Here is an 18,438-nt window from a genome sequence, read left to right on the forward strand (position 1 = left end):
GATGGCGCCAAATTTCGCATTTCGAGAGATCGAGCCGACTTCAAAAGATCAAAATGAAAAAATCAAACGTTCAAGAATGCCTTTTCACGAACTTTTTAGAGCACGCACGTACATATTCGAGAATGACTACACTTGTATTATTCTTCAAGAACTAAATTGTCACCTTCCAAAGCACAGTACGAGGAGTCATAGACAAATCCAACCAATTCTTGATCCTTATTGAATACCATCCATCCCAATTCATATTCAGTGTGAATATCAGACAAGTGTACACCAAATGCTTTCCCATTCGTATTGTCAACAAAGGCAGAACATTGTCCCAAATCAGGATGATGTCCCAAAGCAAAATGTTTCTCAACATCTTTCCAATAGGAAGCATCTAAAAGATTGAGTCTTCCTCCTGTTAATTCATCATTCACATCGTGTTCTCCATACGTTGGGTGTGGCTTAAATTTGAAATCAGGATTCAAACTTTTCAAATGATTTTCAATTTTTTCTTCAACTTTTGGACCTCCAAAGTGAAAGGCCCAATCGTATCGATTCACATACACAATTTCTTGATCTTGATGACGTTGTCCATGAGAAATTCCAACTTCAGAGCATCGTGAAAGGAGTTCTTTTGCCGAGATACTTTCATGATGGACAATAAAAGCAGCGACTGGATTCTCCTCCGTTTCATTCTTGTACAGGACTCGATGAACCATCCAGTTTCCACGTTTTGCCAAAACCCTGTAATGAAATTGAGATTGGAGAATGGTTCCACCGGTGAGAGGAGTGGTTTTGGATTGGGGTGAGTCGTGTGTTGTTGTTGTTGTTGAGGATTCAACCGATGATGATAAATTACTGGCTCCTCCTAACATTAAACATTGAAGATGGCCCCACAACAATTCTCCCGATAGACATTCGAATGCACACAAAGCAGGGAACGAGGTCAGTGGATGATTGGACAACATTTTTTGTTTGGATTGTAATAATTTCCGGCAAATCAAGGAACAAGAAAAACTTTGAAAAGTTTTGGTGACCAACACTAGCAATGGGTCTTGGCTTGTGTCAATAGATAACAATCTCAATAGTAATAACCTTGCTTTACAAAGCTGCAAACTGCATTTATTTTCAGATAACGAAAAAAATGCTTCATCATAGCAGTAAACAATCGGACAGTGCCACTACCGATTCAAGTCCTGTGATTCTGATCGGAAATAATGATCATCATCATCATCAACATCATCATCATGGTAATGGAAGGACGAATGATATTGAAATGATTGAAATGAATCGCCAATATAATACCAGTACAACTAATGATCATAGCCATAATAATAATAATAATGATAATCATCATCATAATATTGTACAAATTACAACAAATTGTGATGGTCATGATCAAATTGATTATGACTCGGTTGATGAAGAGCTCAAAGGGAATTCAGACGATCCTACAAATAATATTATTGCGAATACAACTCTCACACTATATCAGGCATGGATCGGAAATAACACTCTCTGTTGTAAAGGGAGAGTCATTATTGGACCTGATAGAAAATTATTTATTCTAACGTTAATTTTAATGTTTATTCCTGCCATTATTTATGCTCCTGTGATTATGCCACATTATTTACTTTTTGTACATCCAGCTGCGGGTGTTATTCTTTTAATTGTGCCTCTTATTGGATTTCTTTTAATGCTAATTGGACTATTTTATACAAGTTTTACAGATCCTGGAATTATTCCTCGAAGAAAATATATCGATCAGCAATTTGCACAGACTGGAGAAGAGAAAACAGATGACAGAAAGCCAGAACCTCCTCAATTTCAAAAGGTGCATCTTGAGAACGGACAAATTGTAGAATTAAAATATTGTCCATCCTGTGAAATTTATAGACCTCCTCGGACGTCACATTGTAGAAGATGTAACAATTGTGTTGAAAGATTTGATCACCATTGTCCATGTAAGTGAGATTAATGGCTTAACATTATGATCACTAATGCACAAATAATTATTGGTAACTGTACATAACAGGGACGGGTACATGCATTGGGAGAAGAAATTATAGATCTTTTATTTTATTTATTTTCAGTACAACCATCACGTCTTGGCTTGTGATATTTATCTGTATTGCACATACAGTATTGGTTTGGATTTACTATTTTAACATAAATACTGACACAATTCAGGATAAGGTGTCGAATTCCATTCGATACTCTGTTGGTGGGCTAGTATTGATAGTTTATATCTTCCTTACTCAGTTGTTTGTGGGGTCCTTGAGCGTGTTTCATTCATACCTAATTTCCACTGGCCAGACAACTTATGAATACGTAAGTTGAATTGTTGTACAATTATGTATCACTCACTTTCTCTATTTGCTTACCATTAGGTCAACAAAGCTAAGAAAATGTACAATCGAGGACTTTTCAGAAATTGGTTTTTCACTCTTTGTGTCATTACAGAATGCAGGCGAAGTAAAATGATGATGAGACACACATTACCAATTCCAAAACATGTTACCGAAGAGCTCAACAATTAAGCAACACTAAACACATAAATACTTAATTTATTTGAAAAGAGTTCAATTCTTACTTCGTTTAATTAATAAATTAATTTTGAGGCGTGTTCGGTTCATGGTCGGCTTGTAAACGGTATCTCACATAAAACTTAAACAGTTTCTCCACCACTATTTTCAATTTGTGTTGTTCAGAAGTCGTTGTGTGGTCTGTGCCTGGCGGTAACGAATTCGGATTACAAAGAAGTCGCAGAGAATCAGACGGGCAATGTAAAGTAAAAGATGGGAATAAGGGGCACAGCGAAACGAATTCAGTTGGTACAGCTTGCTGTTCACAAAAAACTCCATTAAGGAAAAAGAATACTCGATATCTGTAAAGCGATTCCTCATTTCTCTGTAAAGGATACACAGAAACAAACATTGAAACAATGTCACCTGCTTTGAAAGAGGGAAATCGAGATGTAACGCACGGACCTTCAATTATGTTAAACTTTACATTTCCATCACTCGAGTACGACAGCGTATTTGGTGGATAACCCAAAAATCGATGCTCAGAAGACATGTCAAGAACTTGATGATCTCCAAGTCCAATAGCAACGTTTTTCGATTCGTTTTTTTGTGTAATTAAGCAATTCACTAAATATTCTCGTTGAAACGAATCCACATCCTGATAATAATCTGCAGAAAAATTGAGTGAAAATGAGAAATTACCAAATCCATGCTCAGCCTGCAGTGAGGCAAAATATCCATTTTCTTCCACCACAAGGTCTCCAAGATTGGTTGAAAATTGTAAAACTTGGGAACTCGTTAATAAATAAATAAATCTTCGCCACATGAAACTTTCGCAGTGATTACAGTGTGCAATGAATGACGCATCTGTTCGTTTCTGATCTAATTTTTCACATTCTTTTGATATCCATTCATAACTTGATTGGCAAAATGGAAACAAGCTTGGAATGGCGTGCTGAACGGCACATTCATAAAAATACTTATTATACAAATTACTTTGAATGAAATTGTCGTAGAGAGTTTTGGAGCTCGCACAAACAAATAATTGACTTTTGACATCCAAAAAACTCAAAATAATTGAGATGACATCATCGTTTAGAATTTGATGTTTCAATCCTTTTGGTGGTTTTTCTTTGTTTTTCTTCCTGTTTTGATGAGCTTGTTGTTGATGATCATCAACCTGCGGAATGGATGATGAATTTTTAATCGATGATGAACAAGATTTCGGACTTGATGTGCCTCCGTGTTGTATTTGCAATACATCTTCATTGGGTGATGACACAATTTTATGAGAGTCACAATAGTCCATGTCTTGAGAGGCTTCTCGTTTTCCGACGCTAGAAGCTTGGCCCATTTTTTATTATTAAACAATTCATTCATAAAATTCGGATCATCAAAGATGTTAGTTAAATAATCAATCATGATGATCATTATTTCGTCTTAATTCAAATAGAATAATACATTTTCTTTGAGAATTTTGTTGTTTCATTGTAAATTTGATTCATGAACAAGACAGATGCAATAATATTATTGTTTGTCTTGTTCAGTTGTTTGACCCGATGAAGGCACACTTGTAGAAGAAGCTGGTACTGAGCTTGCTGGTGAGACTGGTTGAGTTGGTTGATGTGATTTTACTCTCTTCTTAAGCCATTCATTTCCGAGGGCCAACGATATGGATAGTGATTTTTGAAATTCTGGTAAATTCTCAACCAGAATATTGGTACATTGAACGATCTTGGTTGAGGTTTGTTCTACATTCTTCTCCGATTCATTCAAATGTTTTTCAGCCTTCTCCGTAATTTTGCTATATTCAAATTGTTGTAATAATTCGTTGACTTGCTGCTCTGCAACGACGTGATAATTAAAAAGACGGTCAAAGATTTTAGTGGAGAGTTCAGGAATGTCTTTTTCAAAGGAAAGAGAAATTCGTGGATTATCGCTTTCATGTGATCCCGAGGATGGTGGAAGAACACTGGGCCGAGACATCCAACGATCAAATGACATTTTTTAAAATAATGTTAACAATTGGAATTTAATTAATTCTAACACGAAAGAATTTTCATATTTGGATGAACAACATGTCACCAGTGGTGACTGTTTAATATTACTTTAAAATGTACTTTGAAATTCAGACAAATGATTGTTTTAAATTAACCTTTGACGTGAAAATTTGCAAAATAGTAGGATATTGTTCTTCTTGAATTCTCTAATTCGGTCATCGTCCAATGCAATTTGCATCTTTTTCTTCAGTCTGAAGAACCATTACTCAATTCTGTTGCAATGATTAAAATTCCGAAAATTATTATCAATTTAATTTTCCATAATTCTTAAAGAGGTGATTGGTTTTTCGTGTTTCAACGGAAGTAAACTCCTCATATTTAAATACGTTCCACTACTAACATGCTGCTTGTGTTCTAAATATTTATCAGAGTGCTTTTGCGTAGTTGGTTTTGTTAATTTAAAGTATTTCACATAATCTTTTCCGACTTCAATGACCAAGACACTATCACCGGGTCGGAATTGATAGGATTTGTTTCCTCCAAAGAATAGAGAGAGTAAGTAATACAAAATCCTTCGCTGCATGTTGTGCAACAGTCCGAACATTTTTTAATCATTGAAATTGCTTTTTTATTCATTAAAATATGAAAAACTTGATTTTTGGTTTCGTCTCGTATTCTTGTCGTTCGATGATTTGTTTGAATTGCTTTTGTGGACATCTCTGTGTGTGACATTAATTTGTGAGATTAAGTTGCGAAGATCTGGATCTGAAGCCAATTGTTCTTTTAACTCTTCTGCAAATGATACAGATCTGTGTTTGCCTTTATGACAATAAACAGCTATAGTGAATATGTATTCATCTTCTCCTTCATTTAGAATGTCTTCAAGTTCGTCGTCTTCCTCACTTTCTTCCTCACTTTCAGCATCGTCATCATCATTTTCGTTATCTTCAGCGTTCTTTTCAGGTTTCGTTTCTGTATTGGATGAACTTTCTTGTTGAAGGGAAGAAGGATTTTCCACAACTGATGTCTCCTCGTCCTTGTTAATGTCTATAATGCCTTTCAAATTGGATTGAACTAGTTCATTAACACTATCTTCAATCGACTGTTGATTATTTTGCATTTGAAGACAAGAAGCATGAAACTTTTTAAGTTCACTCACAATTTCTTTGTGTGAATTATCAAAGAAAGTTTGTACCAATTCATTTGCAAAGAAGTCCTTCCTGTTTGAGTTCAGAATAGTGTGTTAGTTAACAATGAGATGATTTCAAATTCGAGTGTACACTTCAACCAACCTCAGAGGCTTGTTTAAACCTGTCATTTTCTTTCTTGCTTGTGCAGTCAATGGATTCGGTAAATCTTGTAAATTATAAATTAATTGATAGGAAGATTTGGAAATTTTACCATGAAGAAGACCAAAAGTGATGATCCGAATCGATATTGAGTGTGAAGGTGGTGATGCTGATGATCGATGATGATTCATCATTTCTTCTTGCCGAATTTCGGTCTCATCGTGTACAGGTGTGGAAGGTGATAGTGAGTTCTTAGACGACATTTTTTCCAAAAGTACATTTCAATATGCAACAACCATGCCCGTATCGAATTGTGTTAATTCATTGATGATGGGGATTATTCTTATTAAATTTGATCGTCCGTTAAAATTTTTTTATTATTATTTAAAAAAATGAGCCATCACTCCACAGGAGAATATTATTCTCAACCGTCGGGTGCCGATCATCATCAACAAGCTTTGGAACGAAGAGCACTTTTAGGCGCTGAGGGCCAAGAATACATTCTCACCAGGCTGAGCTCTGGAGATCCTAAATCAGCGATTACTTCATTCCAGAAGCAATTTTCTTCCTTATCAAGTGCCGCAGTTTCGTCGAGCATTCCTCCTATTCTTGAGTTAACCGATCTTCTCAATGTTCAACGTAACAACTTGTTCTTTGGCTTGATGAATCACTTGAAGAAGATTCTTCTTGATAAAATCGAAAATGAAAACGAACCAATTCAAGAGGAAGAATTGTTGGAACAAATTTTCCCATATATTGGATTTGAAGAGTTGCGTCCGATTGTGTATACACTCTTGAAGAGAATGGAGCAAATTCCGGTTACCTTTTTGCAACAACTTCAAGGGAATACTGAGATTTTTAAAAATCTTCCGATCGAAGTGAAAAGACAAGTTTGGGTCAATGATGAGAATCTCTTCATCAAACACATTTCTACTCTTCTGAAGAAGTATGATGTGCCACAGATTCATCGAACCGATTTACTATCTGGCTATAAAATTGATCCAAAGAAAAAGAGAGAGAAGAATCAAACTCTAACTAGTATGATTAACATCTTAGGAAAAGACCCTATTCTTTATCATAGGGTTCTAGGCTATTGCAGAAGCCAACTCTTAACGACTGGCAGTAGACACTTTTGTACATTTAGATATGATCTCTTGATGGCTCTTCATGACAACCAGGTTCAGCAGCTTCACCAAATGGACATGTGTCACTATTTTTGTTGGTGGCTTGACGCGTGGATTAGAACAGTTCATGCTAACCTCTTGAACTATGTCTTTGTAGAGCATTCTGATGACATTCGACATAATTTAACATACTCCAAGCATACTCCTACACTCGGCCATTCTGGATCAAGCGGATCTTTGACCTCAGGCACAGCAAGTAACGTTGCCAAAACCACTAAAAAACCAAAGAAGGGAGGTAAAACAACTGGAAAAGCGAAAATCAAAAAAGAAGAGCCTTCCTCCGAGAATCCACAGTTAGGTCAGCAAGCATCTGATGTACTAAAGACAGATTCCAAGCAGCAAATTGTAGTTCCTGGTACTGATACAAGCGATAACCTGTCACTGAAAGACTTTTTCGATATTCGAAGAATGAAAGAATTGAGACACTTTTTCGATAACCTTAGTCCTGAAAGTGAAGTATGGGGTGATATTGCTGTCATTTGTAGATCACCTTTCATATCGAATACTCTTCTGCAACAAATATTCTATCTCCTAGAGTTTATTTATTCACAACATCCAAACATGCCTGCAGAGGCCCTCGATAAGGTACTGTTGACCATACCAATTAAACAAAAGAACAAGAGAAAGGCTACAGAACAGCAACAAGAAGAGATCTCTTCTTCAAAGAAGAAGACTAAACTTAAAGGAACAAAGGAAACTACGGTTAACACCAACACCAAAGGTACTACTATTAAGATTTCTTTTAAACCATCTGAGTCTGCATCGTCACCACCACAGGATGAAACGACCCCAACTCCTGTACCAACTGCATCACATACTTCAACAGACACAAGCCCTGTACCAGCAGTCCCTCTTGCTCCTGGTGCATTACCAGCTTATTTATCTTTCCTCGAAGATGCTCATAATGTTAATGATTTTGCAGATTATTTTGAAACCCTTACTAGATTGTACTATGCTGGAGAGAAGGCTCAATCAATGCTCAAGGGTAAAATGCCTTTCCAGTTACCTCCACTTCCAGATTATTTGTTTGAATTTTATCCATTTATTCAGCGATTATTGTTTAGCACTGAATCAACTCCTGGATCCAACGTCACAATTGACATTCCTGCCTTCCAAGAACAATTCAAAAAGCATTCATTGGCAAGAAAACTCTTACTCTTTTCTGTCCTGAGATTCCATCAAAACGCCAGAATTGCTAGCTGTAATTTACACAGAACAATTTCCGGCTATGACATAAACGAACACCAAGAATCTCAACCTAAGAGCCAAGCGGAACAGAAAAAGAAAGATGATGACATTGAAAAGTTTAGAGCAATTGATACTCCACATGATGGTACTGTATATGCCACCAATTTAAACAAGTTTAGATATCTCTTTAAGGTATTGTTCCTCGAAGGAAGCACGACTGAGCTATCATTGTTTGGAAAGACGGTCATTCAACGAGAATTTAACTTTATTGACTCTCTTATTGCAGATTGTACTCGTCTCATTAAGGATATTCATCAATATTCTATTCCTGTGCTTCTTTCTGGTAATATTAAGTGGTTTTTCACTACTCAACTTTCTGAATTGGTGGACAGTTATTCAATGCTATTTGAAAACTTTGTCATTCCATACATTTGTTTCACAAAGCAAGAAAGTTTAACATTCCAAATCAGCGTTAGCACATGTTTGAAGGAGATTGCATCTCTCAGTCATTTATTGGGATCCATTCTTCTCACTGTTCCAAAAGAGGTATTTGCTATGAGAGAAAAGAAGGATGATGAAGATATTGACGATGAAAACAAGAAATGCATTCACTCCTTTGATGAATACAAGGAAAAGATCTTGTCTCTTAAGAACTTTTGCCAAAACATCTTGCAACAGCTCAAGAATGTCACTCTTTCAGACTCTCAGCTTACCAAGCTATTCCAAGCCATCGAAACGCAACTTGCTAAAGAATGGAAGGCCTTGCAGAGTGAAACCAAGTCTTTACTCCAATTGCAACAAGAACAGGAGGCATTGGAAAAGGCAAAAAAAGAAAAAATCAAAGAAACTCCCTCCACACCTTCTCCTTTCCCATTTGCCGGAAAGGTATTGGCAGGTACTAGTCCTTTCGCTCAACAACTATCTCCTTTCGGAAAGCCTGTTGCCTTCCCTCATCCTGGCTTGTCATCATTATCTCCTTCTCAAATTCCAAAATTCCATCAAGTACACACTTTCAAGTCTCCTTCTGCATCTCCAAAAACTGAACCACCAAGCAGCTCTCAAACCAAAACTGAATCAGATCACAAAATGGATGAAAGTAACGTGTAACTGATTTATTGCATGTCGAGAAATAAAATTAGGAGCGTTTACCCAGTTGGAGTTTTGTTGGTTAGTTGATCAAAATCAATAAATTGTAAAACCAAAATTGATAAACCTAACAACACTAAGGAAACATTAAAAACAACAGAAAAGACAGTGAGTTGTTTCTTTTTGTACTGAACTACGAGGTGGATCGATACAGGCAACAGGTACATGTAAATCAACCCGCAAATAGCTCCTGTAAACCTCAATACTGTGCCCACCATTGGATAAAAAGCAGCCATACTGGTTGTAATTCTGTGAATGTGAAAAACACAGTAAGAACATCATACAAGTGATGACTGATTTAACTACTTACAAACAAACCACAAAGTTCAAGGCAGCAACTTGTAAAATTCCTGGATATTGTTGCTTCTCCTTGTTTGGATTCTTTCGATAGAGAAAACTGAAACATTGAACTCGAATTACGCTCAATAAAAGAGGGTAAATAGACATGAGTTGGAACAAAACTGCACCTCTAGAAATGTTGGCATACACGCTATTATTGGGAAACTGATTCAAAAAGTTTTGTTGAATTGTGACAGAGAACCGGAATCTGTGTCAAGTAAATAGAGGTTTTCACGACCACAAGAATAATATTTCATAAACAAACATAAATAAATATACCACACACAAACTTACGCAAATGCTCCCAACATTCCAGGAACTGCATAAATCAAAGCAGCAACAATGAAAGCAACCGCAGTATCTCGTTTGGTATGCTTCAATGATTTTTGGTTCTTCAAAATAGGTCCAATTACATTGTGAATAAAAAAGCTCAAAGACAAAATTGCCAACAAGTGACTGAAATGAATATTAAATAATGATAAATGGTTCACCAACACTGTGTCTCCCCTCACAATAGTATCATCAGCAAAATTGTACTGTGGAGGAGAGGTCTGGCCAGGAGCAGCACTAGATGTACTAAGAGCATTGCTACTTCCTGCAAAACTGTTACTCAAAATTCCTCCCAATAAATGATTCATCCAGGAATCTCCATTACTACTACCGCTATTCGTGTTCATACTACTGCTTGTCATGATATTGCTCACATTCGAGCTAAGAGACATCATGGTCAATGTTGACACGCTCGCAATATTATTAGAAAACTCAAAAGGTGACACCATTGCCTCAATACTTGCATAAATAATGAAGATAATCAAAAACAGCACAAAGAAAATTCCAAATGAATTAAATTTCACCAAAAAATTCAAATTCTTGAGCAGAGTGATGGGAAACAGAAGCACCACAATAATCACAGAAGCAAAAATACCATTCCAATACCAAGGTGGGCCATTCTTGTCCCATGGATATATTTTTGTTGTATCGTATTGAATGTCAAAAATTCCTGTGACGATACTCATAAGACAGTCTTTCATGAAAATGTGATAGGCAATACTGGCTCCTATTAAAATCACAATACTCGTAATGATACATAATATTTCACTCCATCTTCCTAAATGTTCAACACAGACCTGAGAAAAATCTTTGATGTCAAGAATGTAATTGGAAATTCTTTTGACCTTTTTTCTTGTTGTTGTTGATGCATGACGCAGGGAAGTACTTCCTTCCTTATTATCCACTGATTGATAGTAAGTGGTAGGAGCAGAAGATTCTTCTTCAGAGAGAGCAATTTTGTCTCCACTATTGATAGCAGTGGTTTCGTTAGGTGAGGTTTGTTGTTGTTGTTGTTGACCCTCATCATCATATCTCACTTTAAACAAAGAGTGCTGCACTACGAGATTGCAAGTGTAATAACTAATGAGACCAACCAGAACAAATACAATTATTCCTAGATAGAGTCCACTAAAATTTTGAAAAATGTGATTTTGTGTGAAATCATTGAATCAAATCATTAGCAACATATTTGAAAATATCAAGGAGTCTTACCTTTGGGTAAATCCCCATGCTAATGATAATATTGTCGACCCCTATAATTATTATTCAAATGTTGTTGCGAATTCAAGTAGTGTACAAATTAACCATCCGAAATTGCAATCATCGTTATTATAATGTCAATGATATGATCCGATGGCAACAAAATTTCCTTTCTACATACCACCATGGTGTTGATGATTGAAAAAATTGTAGAGATGGTTCCCGATGAACGTTTTCTAATTTTCTCCAAAGGATGTGTATCATATTCTTTATCGACGTTGTTGATTGAAGCAGCTGATGGTGCATCTCCATGAGGAACTGGTTGGGAGAGTAGGCTTTGTTGCAATGAATCATCCTCATTGTTGGTTTGATGATCCAGTGAGGACATGTTGAAACCGATAGGACAGCCTTTTGCTTTCGAATGTGTGCCTGGCAAAGAAAACGAGGCCGTTTGGGTATTTTTTGTTACGAGGTTTCAAAGAAAATCAGTCTCATACTCGATTTGGAATGGACTCAAGCAAGAAGGTGACTAAGATTTTATTTTGTCATTTAGAAGGAGAGAGAAACAATTCTTGCAACGTCTTGTTCAATGAATGGAATGAATTGTGTTTCTGCACATCTGGTGTTAATCTTGCATTGATTGGATCCGTTTGGAACAACAACTTCCACCACAACAATAACCTCTTCAGTACCATAATTGAATTTAGCAGAGAAGTACAAGTTGGTCAAGTTATCTTGTTGGTGGTCAGCAACAAAGAAAATGTTGTGAGCCTGCAATCTTGAGATGAGAGCATTGTTATTTCCAGCTGAAGCATTTGGAGCATCAACTGAGCTTTCAGTCTCATCTGGAATGCTTTGGAAGATGGAGAGGTAAGTATCTCTGTCAACTAAACCATTCTCAATGAACAAGGCGCTGAATGGAATGGTATCTTGGAAGTATGCCACGCCTAAATCAGTCTTAATAGCAACTTGGAGAAGGTTAGAAACCTTATCAGATTCGTTGGTACCTGGAAGAATTGGTATAATTCCGTCAGTCTTTTGACCTGGCATGATACCAGTGGCTTGGACTTGTCCTGGCACGAATCCGAAAGTGTTTGTGTTGAATTTACATGCATATCCGGTAATTGGTTGTTGAGAAAGATTTTCAAACGTAACCAAAAATTCAAGATTTCCTCTTGGGTTTCTGTTAATCACACCATAAACTTGAAGTCCCTTGCTCTTGTCAGCAGTGAGCAATAATTTCTTTTGTAGAACAGGACGAACAAGTGAAGTAATGTTAGCACCAGCTGAAGAAGTAGCAGAGAATTGCAACTGTGTTTGTGGTTGAGAGCCACCCATAACATCATCCAAATCAAGATCTTGATCTTGTGGTTGAGATGAAGCTGGAAGTCCTCCTCCTAAAATGTCGTCCAAGCCAAGAATGTCTTGTGTAGTAGTTCTATCTGCAGCATCTTGGTGTTGTTGTTCTCTGAGGTAATCTTCGACTTCCTTGTCACTGCCTCCTTCGCTCTTCTTCTTCTTATAACCAGCAACGAACAATTCTGGAGGCTTATGATACACTGAGGACAAAGTTCCAATGTGTTTGGTCAATTCGTTGAGCAAGTTCTTTGGAATGTTGGTTGAGTCGTCTCTGATGACAGGCTTTTCTGACAAGACAACAGTCTTGGCGGCCTCAGGATCTTCATTGAGCAAACGCCAGTAGATATATCCTCTGTCACGCAAGTCTGGATTGTCAGATTCTTCGGTGGAGAGATGTAAAACCTTCTTAATCAAGTCTCTGGTGTCGTTTGGTCTTCTCAAGAAGAGTTTCATGACTGCAGTGAGGGCTTGCAATTGAACTTGAGCAGTTTCATCATGGAAAGTGTCGATAAAGATTTGCAACAACTCATCAGCATTTTCAATCTTGTTGGAATATTCACCAATAATCCAAATCATAGCTGCCTTAGCTTCTGGTTCATCCAATGTATCGAGATTTTCGCACAATCTTCCGATAATACCTTCGTATCTGTTTGGATATCTTCTGAAAATATCCTTGATGACAATGACTGCTTCTTGGACGACATAGTTAACCTTAGTTTGAATCAAATCAAGTAAAACATCGACACATCTTTGTGCTGCTCTTTCAAGCTTGATCGCACATCTACCAATTGCACGAACACTTCTTCTTACAAACTCTACGTCAACCTCAGTAGCATATTCCTTGAATTCCATCAATACAGTATCAACGTTACGTTCAGAAGCTAATTTGACCATAATATCCAACTTTTCTAATTTCACATAGATTGGATCGTTATATTTACAGAAGAACATCTTAATGTTGTTGGAGAGAATTCCTGGTCTACTTTGCACAATCAAATCAATATTACGAAGAGCAACATATTGAATTTCTGGGTTGCCGCTCAAGAGAGTAACAAGTGGAGCAGAAATTTTTTTCACTAATTCTTGCTTTTCGTTTTCGTTTGAAATCAAGTCAATCATCTTGTTAATAACTCTAACAGCAGAGAGAACGACTGCAGAGTTGGCATGTTGCAAACGAGGAGCAACTCTTTCAGCAATTTCAGAAGCTTCCTTCTCAGACTTTGGTTGATAATTGTTGGAGAGGGCATCCAAAATGAAAACTTGACCCCACTCGGTACAATTGTTCAAAGCAGTCAAAAGAGTCTTGACCGTCTTTTCAGTGAAATCGAGAACGACCTCGGAGGATGACGATGAAATTTCGTCCAAAGCTTTCACAGCATTAGCAACAACCATAGGATTGTCGTCAGTCAAGAGCTCTTCCAATGATTCAACAAAACCTTGCTCGATGGCCATCTCTGGATTGATATCAAAAAGCTTTGCGATAGCCACAGCTGCTGTCTTTCTCACGTATGGATCCTTGTCCTTGATGGTCTTTCTGATTGGTTCAGCCAAGTATTCAACGATTTTGTTAACTCTGATACAACCCATGGTTCTGACAGCTAAACCTCTAATCAGAGGATTTGGATGGTTGGAATCTCTCTCGAATTGATTCACAGCCATGATAGCCAAATCAGGTTGAGTCTTTGCATAGTTCATAATATAGAGGTATACCAATTTCTTCAATTCAATGTTGTTGGTAGCTACACACTTGATCACATCGGTGAACAACATGGAAACGTCCTTTCCAACAGTCATAGCAGCAATGACTTTCTTTACGGTATCCTTTCTTACGGACTCCTTTTCATTGCCTAAACCTAATCTCCATTCGTTGATTTCACTTCTCTTATTGGAGGAAGAGAAAAATCCTCCTGCTTTTTGTGCTCCTTCTTTTGGTTCTTGCATCGGTGATGATGAGTTTGAGCCAGTTGTTGTATTTTTTAAAAAGAATAAAAAATAAAAATTTGATGATTTCGACTTTACATTAATAGGTGATGTGAGGTGGCAGTGTGTTCATTCTGATTGTGTGCTATCGATTATTTGGCCTACTGCTACCTGATGAGCCAGCACTTGTGGTTAGCTTGGTTTTCTTTTGAGCAGGAGTATAGGTCTTTTCGGTGGCCTGCAAAGTTTTTCCGGCGTTCTTGTATGTGCTTGAATTTCTGCTCATGAAACTTTGCCAATTTTGTTTCTTTTGATTAAGTTGCTTCTCTTGCTCTTGAAGTTTTTGTTGTCTCTTTTCTTGCTTCTTTTTCTTTTTTGCTATGACGTCGGCTTCGGACTGATCATACTTTTTACCTTGTTGTTCCGTAGTGGTACCTTTGTTTGCAATGCTTGTAGTTTGTGAAGTGACAGGTTGGCCCGATAATGTTTCAGTTCGATTCGATGATTCCTTCTTTTTAAGCTTCTTAGGTTTGTATTTGGGGTCATAGAAGTGTTCATTTCCAACTCGAATCAGTGGAAGAGGAACCTCTTGTAGCACACCCCGCTCTTTAAAAGTGACCCAAACTGTCTCCTTGTCTGTAAGCTTGTCAACTACAGCTTCTTCATACATTCCATCTGGATCACTAGCATTAACTGCGAGACATCTTGCTCCTTGTTGAAGGAATTCAGCAGGTGGATGATAGTACTCCTTGATTGTATATCTTTCTTTTGAAACAAATTCAGAATTTCCATATCCAACATATCTTACGAAATATTCATATGCTGGTTTTTTAGATGATGGCGATTCCGAAGCTAATTGTAGCTTTTTTGTGTTATCAATGACTTTTGTTACAACAGCCACATACCATAACCCTTCATACAATCCATAGCAGTAATCTCCTTCTTGAAATTGCGGTCCTGGCATTGATGATGGTGTTGTTGTGCTTTCCTTTTTTAATCTAATCAATTCATTGGTTAATTGAATAGCATTTTGTAAGTCATCAATGAGAGCACCATACTCTTCATTCTCGGGTTCTTGTTGCGACAACAAGACACATTGATTTAATTGTTCCGTAAATTGTGAGAGCTGTTGTTCGAGTTCTTCTAACGATTTTTCTTCCTCTGCTTCTTGTTGCGGAATGTCATCGGTAAAGGAATTCGGATCGGATAAAGACATTTTTTTTCTGTTTAACAATTAATTAATTAATTGTTAAACAGAACAATGATTTCTGTTTTTCAAAACCCTTAATGTTGTATCTTGCTTTTCAAGGATCATTCGATCAACTAAGTGTCTTCAACAACAAAAAAATGCTGTAAAGCTGTTTATTCGCTTTCGCGATTATTATTATGGCTATCAAGATGGTAATCCACTTGACGATCTTATCCCGTGTTAATAATGATCATAGGCAACAGAATGATGATATAGAAATCAGGAAAATCTCTCGCGAGTTGCAATAGTTACAGATATCTGAACATGGTTTCTTTTTTCGTATGGTTCTCTCGGGATAACCAACAAACGTTCAAAAAAACTTCTCAAGCTCTTCTTTTCCGCATTCATTGACAAAAAAACATGTTGCAATCGAACGGTGTGGGTTTTAGCTCACGAAAAAAGCAAGTATTCTTGATCTTGATTCTTGTAGCGATTCAGGCATTCTGTTATCTTCAACATGCACATGTAGCATGTGAGACTTTGAATGCAGCCGCCAACACTCTGATCCAGTTCTATGTCTCTCCAACAGCTGGACATGACGATCTCCATTCAGGACAGTCTCTCAATTCTCCATTTGCAACTCTTTCGAAAGCTGCCTCTGTCATTACCAACATGAAGAACTCGATGAATTTCACCACACCACCCACTTCATTTGTGGTGAATCTCATGAAAGGAACCCATTTTCTTAACTCTTCGGTAATCCTACCCAAGACGAAATTGGATAATTTCTCAACAAATGTTGAGGTTAGTACCACATGGAGAGCTCTTCCTGGCTCTCTACCAGGAGAGGTGAAAATTAGAGGTGGTATCTATTTACCACCAAATGTATGGAAGGCTGTAACTCAAGGGAACAATCCATTTGCCTTTCAAATGCTTCCAGAAAATGCAAAAGGAAATGTTCTGCAAAGCAATTTAACGGAAGTTGGATTTAAGTCGTCTCAACTGTTTCCATTTCATCAAGCAGGATTTGTCTATGGTTATGCAGATAGTGGAAATGAGCTCTTTTATCGAGGTCAACCTCAGACTGTAGCACGTTATCCCAACAAGTTGACAACAGAAGATCTTGTGTCCACCCAAAACACAAATCTTGTGGTAGATGTCTTTATGAAAGTTAATTCCACTTTTGGTAAATACACCACTTTCAATAGCTCCGAATGTGAGAATAGAGACAAATGGCCACACGAAAAACATCCTTTTGCTTTTGGGTACTGGGCCGTCGATTGGGCAGATGGAACAGAAGATTTGTCATCAATTACAAGTGACGGTAGGATCACGTTCAAGCAAAAACGAGATCGATACGGTGTTAAGGAAGATCAGCGCTTTTATTTGGTCAACTTTTTAAGCGAGATTGACATGCCAGGAGAATACATCATTCAAGACGGCGTTGTTTATTTCTGGCCTCCTGCGTCTGGAATTACTACACATGAGGATGTCATGATTTCTGTTGCTGCTGATTTGTTTGTTGTTTATTCTAATCACCAACATTTCGAACAGCTGGACATGGGTTTCACACGTGGAAATGCCATTCGTTCTCTTAACACCTCCTTTATCACAGTTAGAAATTGCCTTGTTCAAAACACAGGTAATTCCGGATTAACCTTGACCGACTGTTCAAATTGTCTTGTGAAAAGTAATCTTATTTTCAACAATGGAATGGGAGGAGTCCAAATCAGTGGTGGCGATCGAATCACTCTCACCCCTAGCAACTCATGGGTGTTGAACAACACAATTCATTCCTATTCTAGGATTGGTAAAACTTATCGACCTGGAGTGGGGGTGAATGGTGTGGCTGTCACTGTTTCTCACAATGAAATTTTCAATGCAGATCACAATGCCATTCTATGGGGCGGAAATAATCATGAATTCTCTTTCAACAAGATTTATGATGTGTGTAAAACTACTGCAGATGCAGGTGCTATCTATTCAGGACGAGACTGGTCCATGAGAGGTAATCATATCAAGTATAACTTTATTTATCGAGTTCGTGGTTATGGACAGTCGTATGGAGCTACCTGTATCTATTTGGATGACATGTTTTCTTCAGCCAAAGTATATGGAAATATTCTTGCTTATTGCAACCGTGGAGTTCTGCTGGGTGGAGGACGAAACAATTGGATTACCAATAATATTTTTGTGAACAATTCTCAAAGTATTTTGGCAGATGATAGAGGATTGTCATGGTCTGGCACTGGGGAGCATGTTAAAAACCTTCTCAAAGTTCCTTTTAATGAATCTGCCATTTGGATTGAGTCGTATCCAGAATTGGTAAACATTTTGCAAGAGAACCCAGGTGCGCCAGTAGGTAACGTTATTCGATTCAACTTGGCCACTACTGCTCCTAACAGAGAATATATTTATGCCAACGTTCGAAAATACTCTGCCCATTCCAATAATACGTACAATGTGCCTTCCAGCGTTTTTGTAGATCCATCCCGATTGAATTTCACTCTCGTGCTCGGAAATGTCTATGAAAATTCTGAGATGTATAATTTCACAAGAATTCCATTCGATGAAATAGGTTTGTTAAAGAGTGAGACACCATCACCTGTACCCTCTCCTCAAACATCTTCTTTGAAACCAAGTAATTCAACAAAACCTAGAGCGACCGTTTCTAAAGGAACTTCCATGTCTCATTTGGCAAAATCAAATCTGTTGAATATCATCTTGTGGATGGCAGTTGTTTCTATCGTCATAGCACAATTCCAACGTGAATAAACAAAAACG

General features: G+C 37.4%; 11 protein-coding genes across 11 annotated transcripts; 3 read left to right on the top strand and 8 right to left on the bottom strand.

Annotated features, from left to right (window-relative positions):
- Positions 1-137: 137 nt before the first annotated feature.
- On the bottom strand, positions 138-953 carry C9374_005542 (uncharacterized protein; the record flags this gene model as incomplete). Its single annotated transcript, XM_044695304.1, has 1 exon — positions 138-953. The coding sequence occupies one exon, from the start codon at positions 951-953 to the stop codon at positions 138-140; it is 816 nt and encodes a 271-aa protein (XP_044548019.1).
- A 176-nt stretch (positions 954-1,129) lies between these two features.
- Positions 1,130-2,525, top strand: C9374_005543 (uncharacterized protein; the record flags this gene model as incomplete). The annotated part of the gene is made up of 3 exons (XM_044695305.1): positions 1,130-1,949; positions 2,021-2,316; positions 2,376-2,525. 3 exons carry the CDS (start codon positions 1,130-1,132, stop codon positions 2,523-2,525), a joined length of 1,266 nt encoding a protein of 421 aa, XP_044548020.1.
- Positions 2,526-2,595: 70 nt separating this feature from the next.
- On the bottom strand, positions 2,596-3,864 carry C9374_005544 (uncharacterized protein; the record flags this gene model as incomplete). Its single annotated transcript, XM_044695306.1, has 1 exon — positions 2,596-3,864. One exon carries the CDS (start codon positions 3,862-3,864, stop codon positions 2,596-2,598), a length of 1,269 nt encoding a protein of 422 aa, XP_044548021.1.
- A 173-nt stretch (positions 3,865-4,037) lies between these two features.
- On the bottom strand, positions 4,038-4,514 carry C9374_005545 (uncharacterized protein; the record flags this gene model as incomplete). The annotated part of the gene is made up of 1 exon (XM_044695307.1): positions 4,038-4,514. The coding sequence occupies one exon, from the start codon at positions 4,512-4,514 to the stop codon at positions 4,038-4,040; it is 477 nt and encodes a 158-aa protein (XP_044548022.1).
- Positions 4,515-4,820: 306 nt separating this feature from the next.
- On the bottom strand, positions 4,821-5,114 carry C9374_005546 (uncharacterized protein; the record flags this gene model as incomplete). The annotated part of the gene is made up of 1 exon (XM_044695308.1): positions 4,821-5,114. One exon carries the CDS (start codon positions 5,112-5,114, stop codon positions 4,821-4,823), a length of 294 nt encoding a protein of 97 aa, XP_044548023.1.
- Positions 5,115-5,138: 24 nt separating this feature from the next.
- C9374_005547 (uncharacterized protein) lies at positions 5,139-6,062 on the bottom strand (the record flags this gene model as incomplete). The annotated part of the gene is made up of 2 exons (XM_044695309.1): positions 5,139-5,730; positions 5,803-6,062. The coding sequence occupies 2 exons, from the start codon at positions 6,060-6,062 to the stop codon at positions 5,139-5,141; spliced, it is 852 nt and encodes a 283-aa protein (XP_044548024.1).
- Positions 6,063-6,191: 129 nt separating this feature from the next.
- On the top strand, positions 6,192-9,278 carry C9374_005548 (uncharacterized protein; the record flags this gene model as incomplete). The annotated part of the gene is made up of 1 exon (XM_044695310.1): positions 6,192-9,278. One exon carries the CDS (start codon positions 6,192-6,194, stop codon positions 9,276-9,278), a length of 3,087 nt encoding a protein of 1,028 aa, XP_044548025.1.
- Positions 9,279-9,316: 38 nt separating this feature from the next.
- Positions 9,317-11,574, bottom strand: C9374_005549 (uncharacterized protein; the record flags this gene model as incomplete). Its single annotated transcript, XM_044695311.1, has 5 exons — positions 9,317-9,566; positions 9,628-9,864; positions 9,951-11,114; positions 11,199-11,239; positions 11,368-11,574. 5 exons carry the CDS (start codon positions 11,572-11,574, stop codon positions 9,317-9,319), a joined length of 1,899 nt encoding a protein of 632 aa, XP_044548026.1.
- A 161-nt stretch (positions 11,575-11,735) lies between these two features.
- On the bottom strand, positions 11,736-14,486 carry C9374_005550 (uncharacterized protein; the record flags this gene model as incomplete). Its single annotated transcript, XM_044695313.1, has 1 exon — positions 11,736-14,486. One exon carries the CDS (start codon positions 14,484-14,486, stop codon positions 11,736-11,738), a length of 2,751 nt encoding a protein of 916 aa, XP_044548027.1.
- A 124-nt stretch (positions 14,487-14,610) lies between these two features.
- C9374_005551 (uncharacterized protein) lies at positions 14,611-15,681 on the bottom strand (the record flags this gene model as incomplete). The annotated part of the gene is made up of 1 exon (XM_044695314.1): positions 14,611-15,681. One exon carries the CDS (start codon positions 15,679-15,681, stop codon positions 14,611-14,613), a length of 1,071 nt encoding a protein of 356 aa, XP_044548028.1.
- Positions 15,682-16,074: 393 nt separating this feature from the next.
- Positions 16,075-18,429, top strand: C9374_005552 (uncharacterized protein; the record flags this gene model as incomplete). The annotated part of the gene is made up of 1 exon (XM_044695315.1): positions 16,075-18,429. One exon carries the CDS (start codon positions 16,075-16,077, stop codon positions 18,427-18,429), a length of 2,355 nt encoding a protein of 784 aa, XP_044548029.1.
- Positions 18,430-18,438: the final 9 nt, after the last annotated feature.

This window comes from Naegleria lovaniensis, assembly GCF_003324165.1.
Source record: "Naegleria lovaniensis strain ATCC 30569 chromosome Unknown tig024, whole genome shotgun sequence".
NCBI classification, from domain to species: Eukaryota; Heterolobosea; class Eutetramitea; order Acrasida; family Naegleriidae; genus Naegleria; species Naegleria lovaniensis.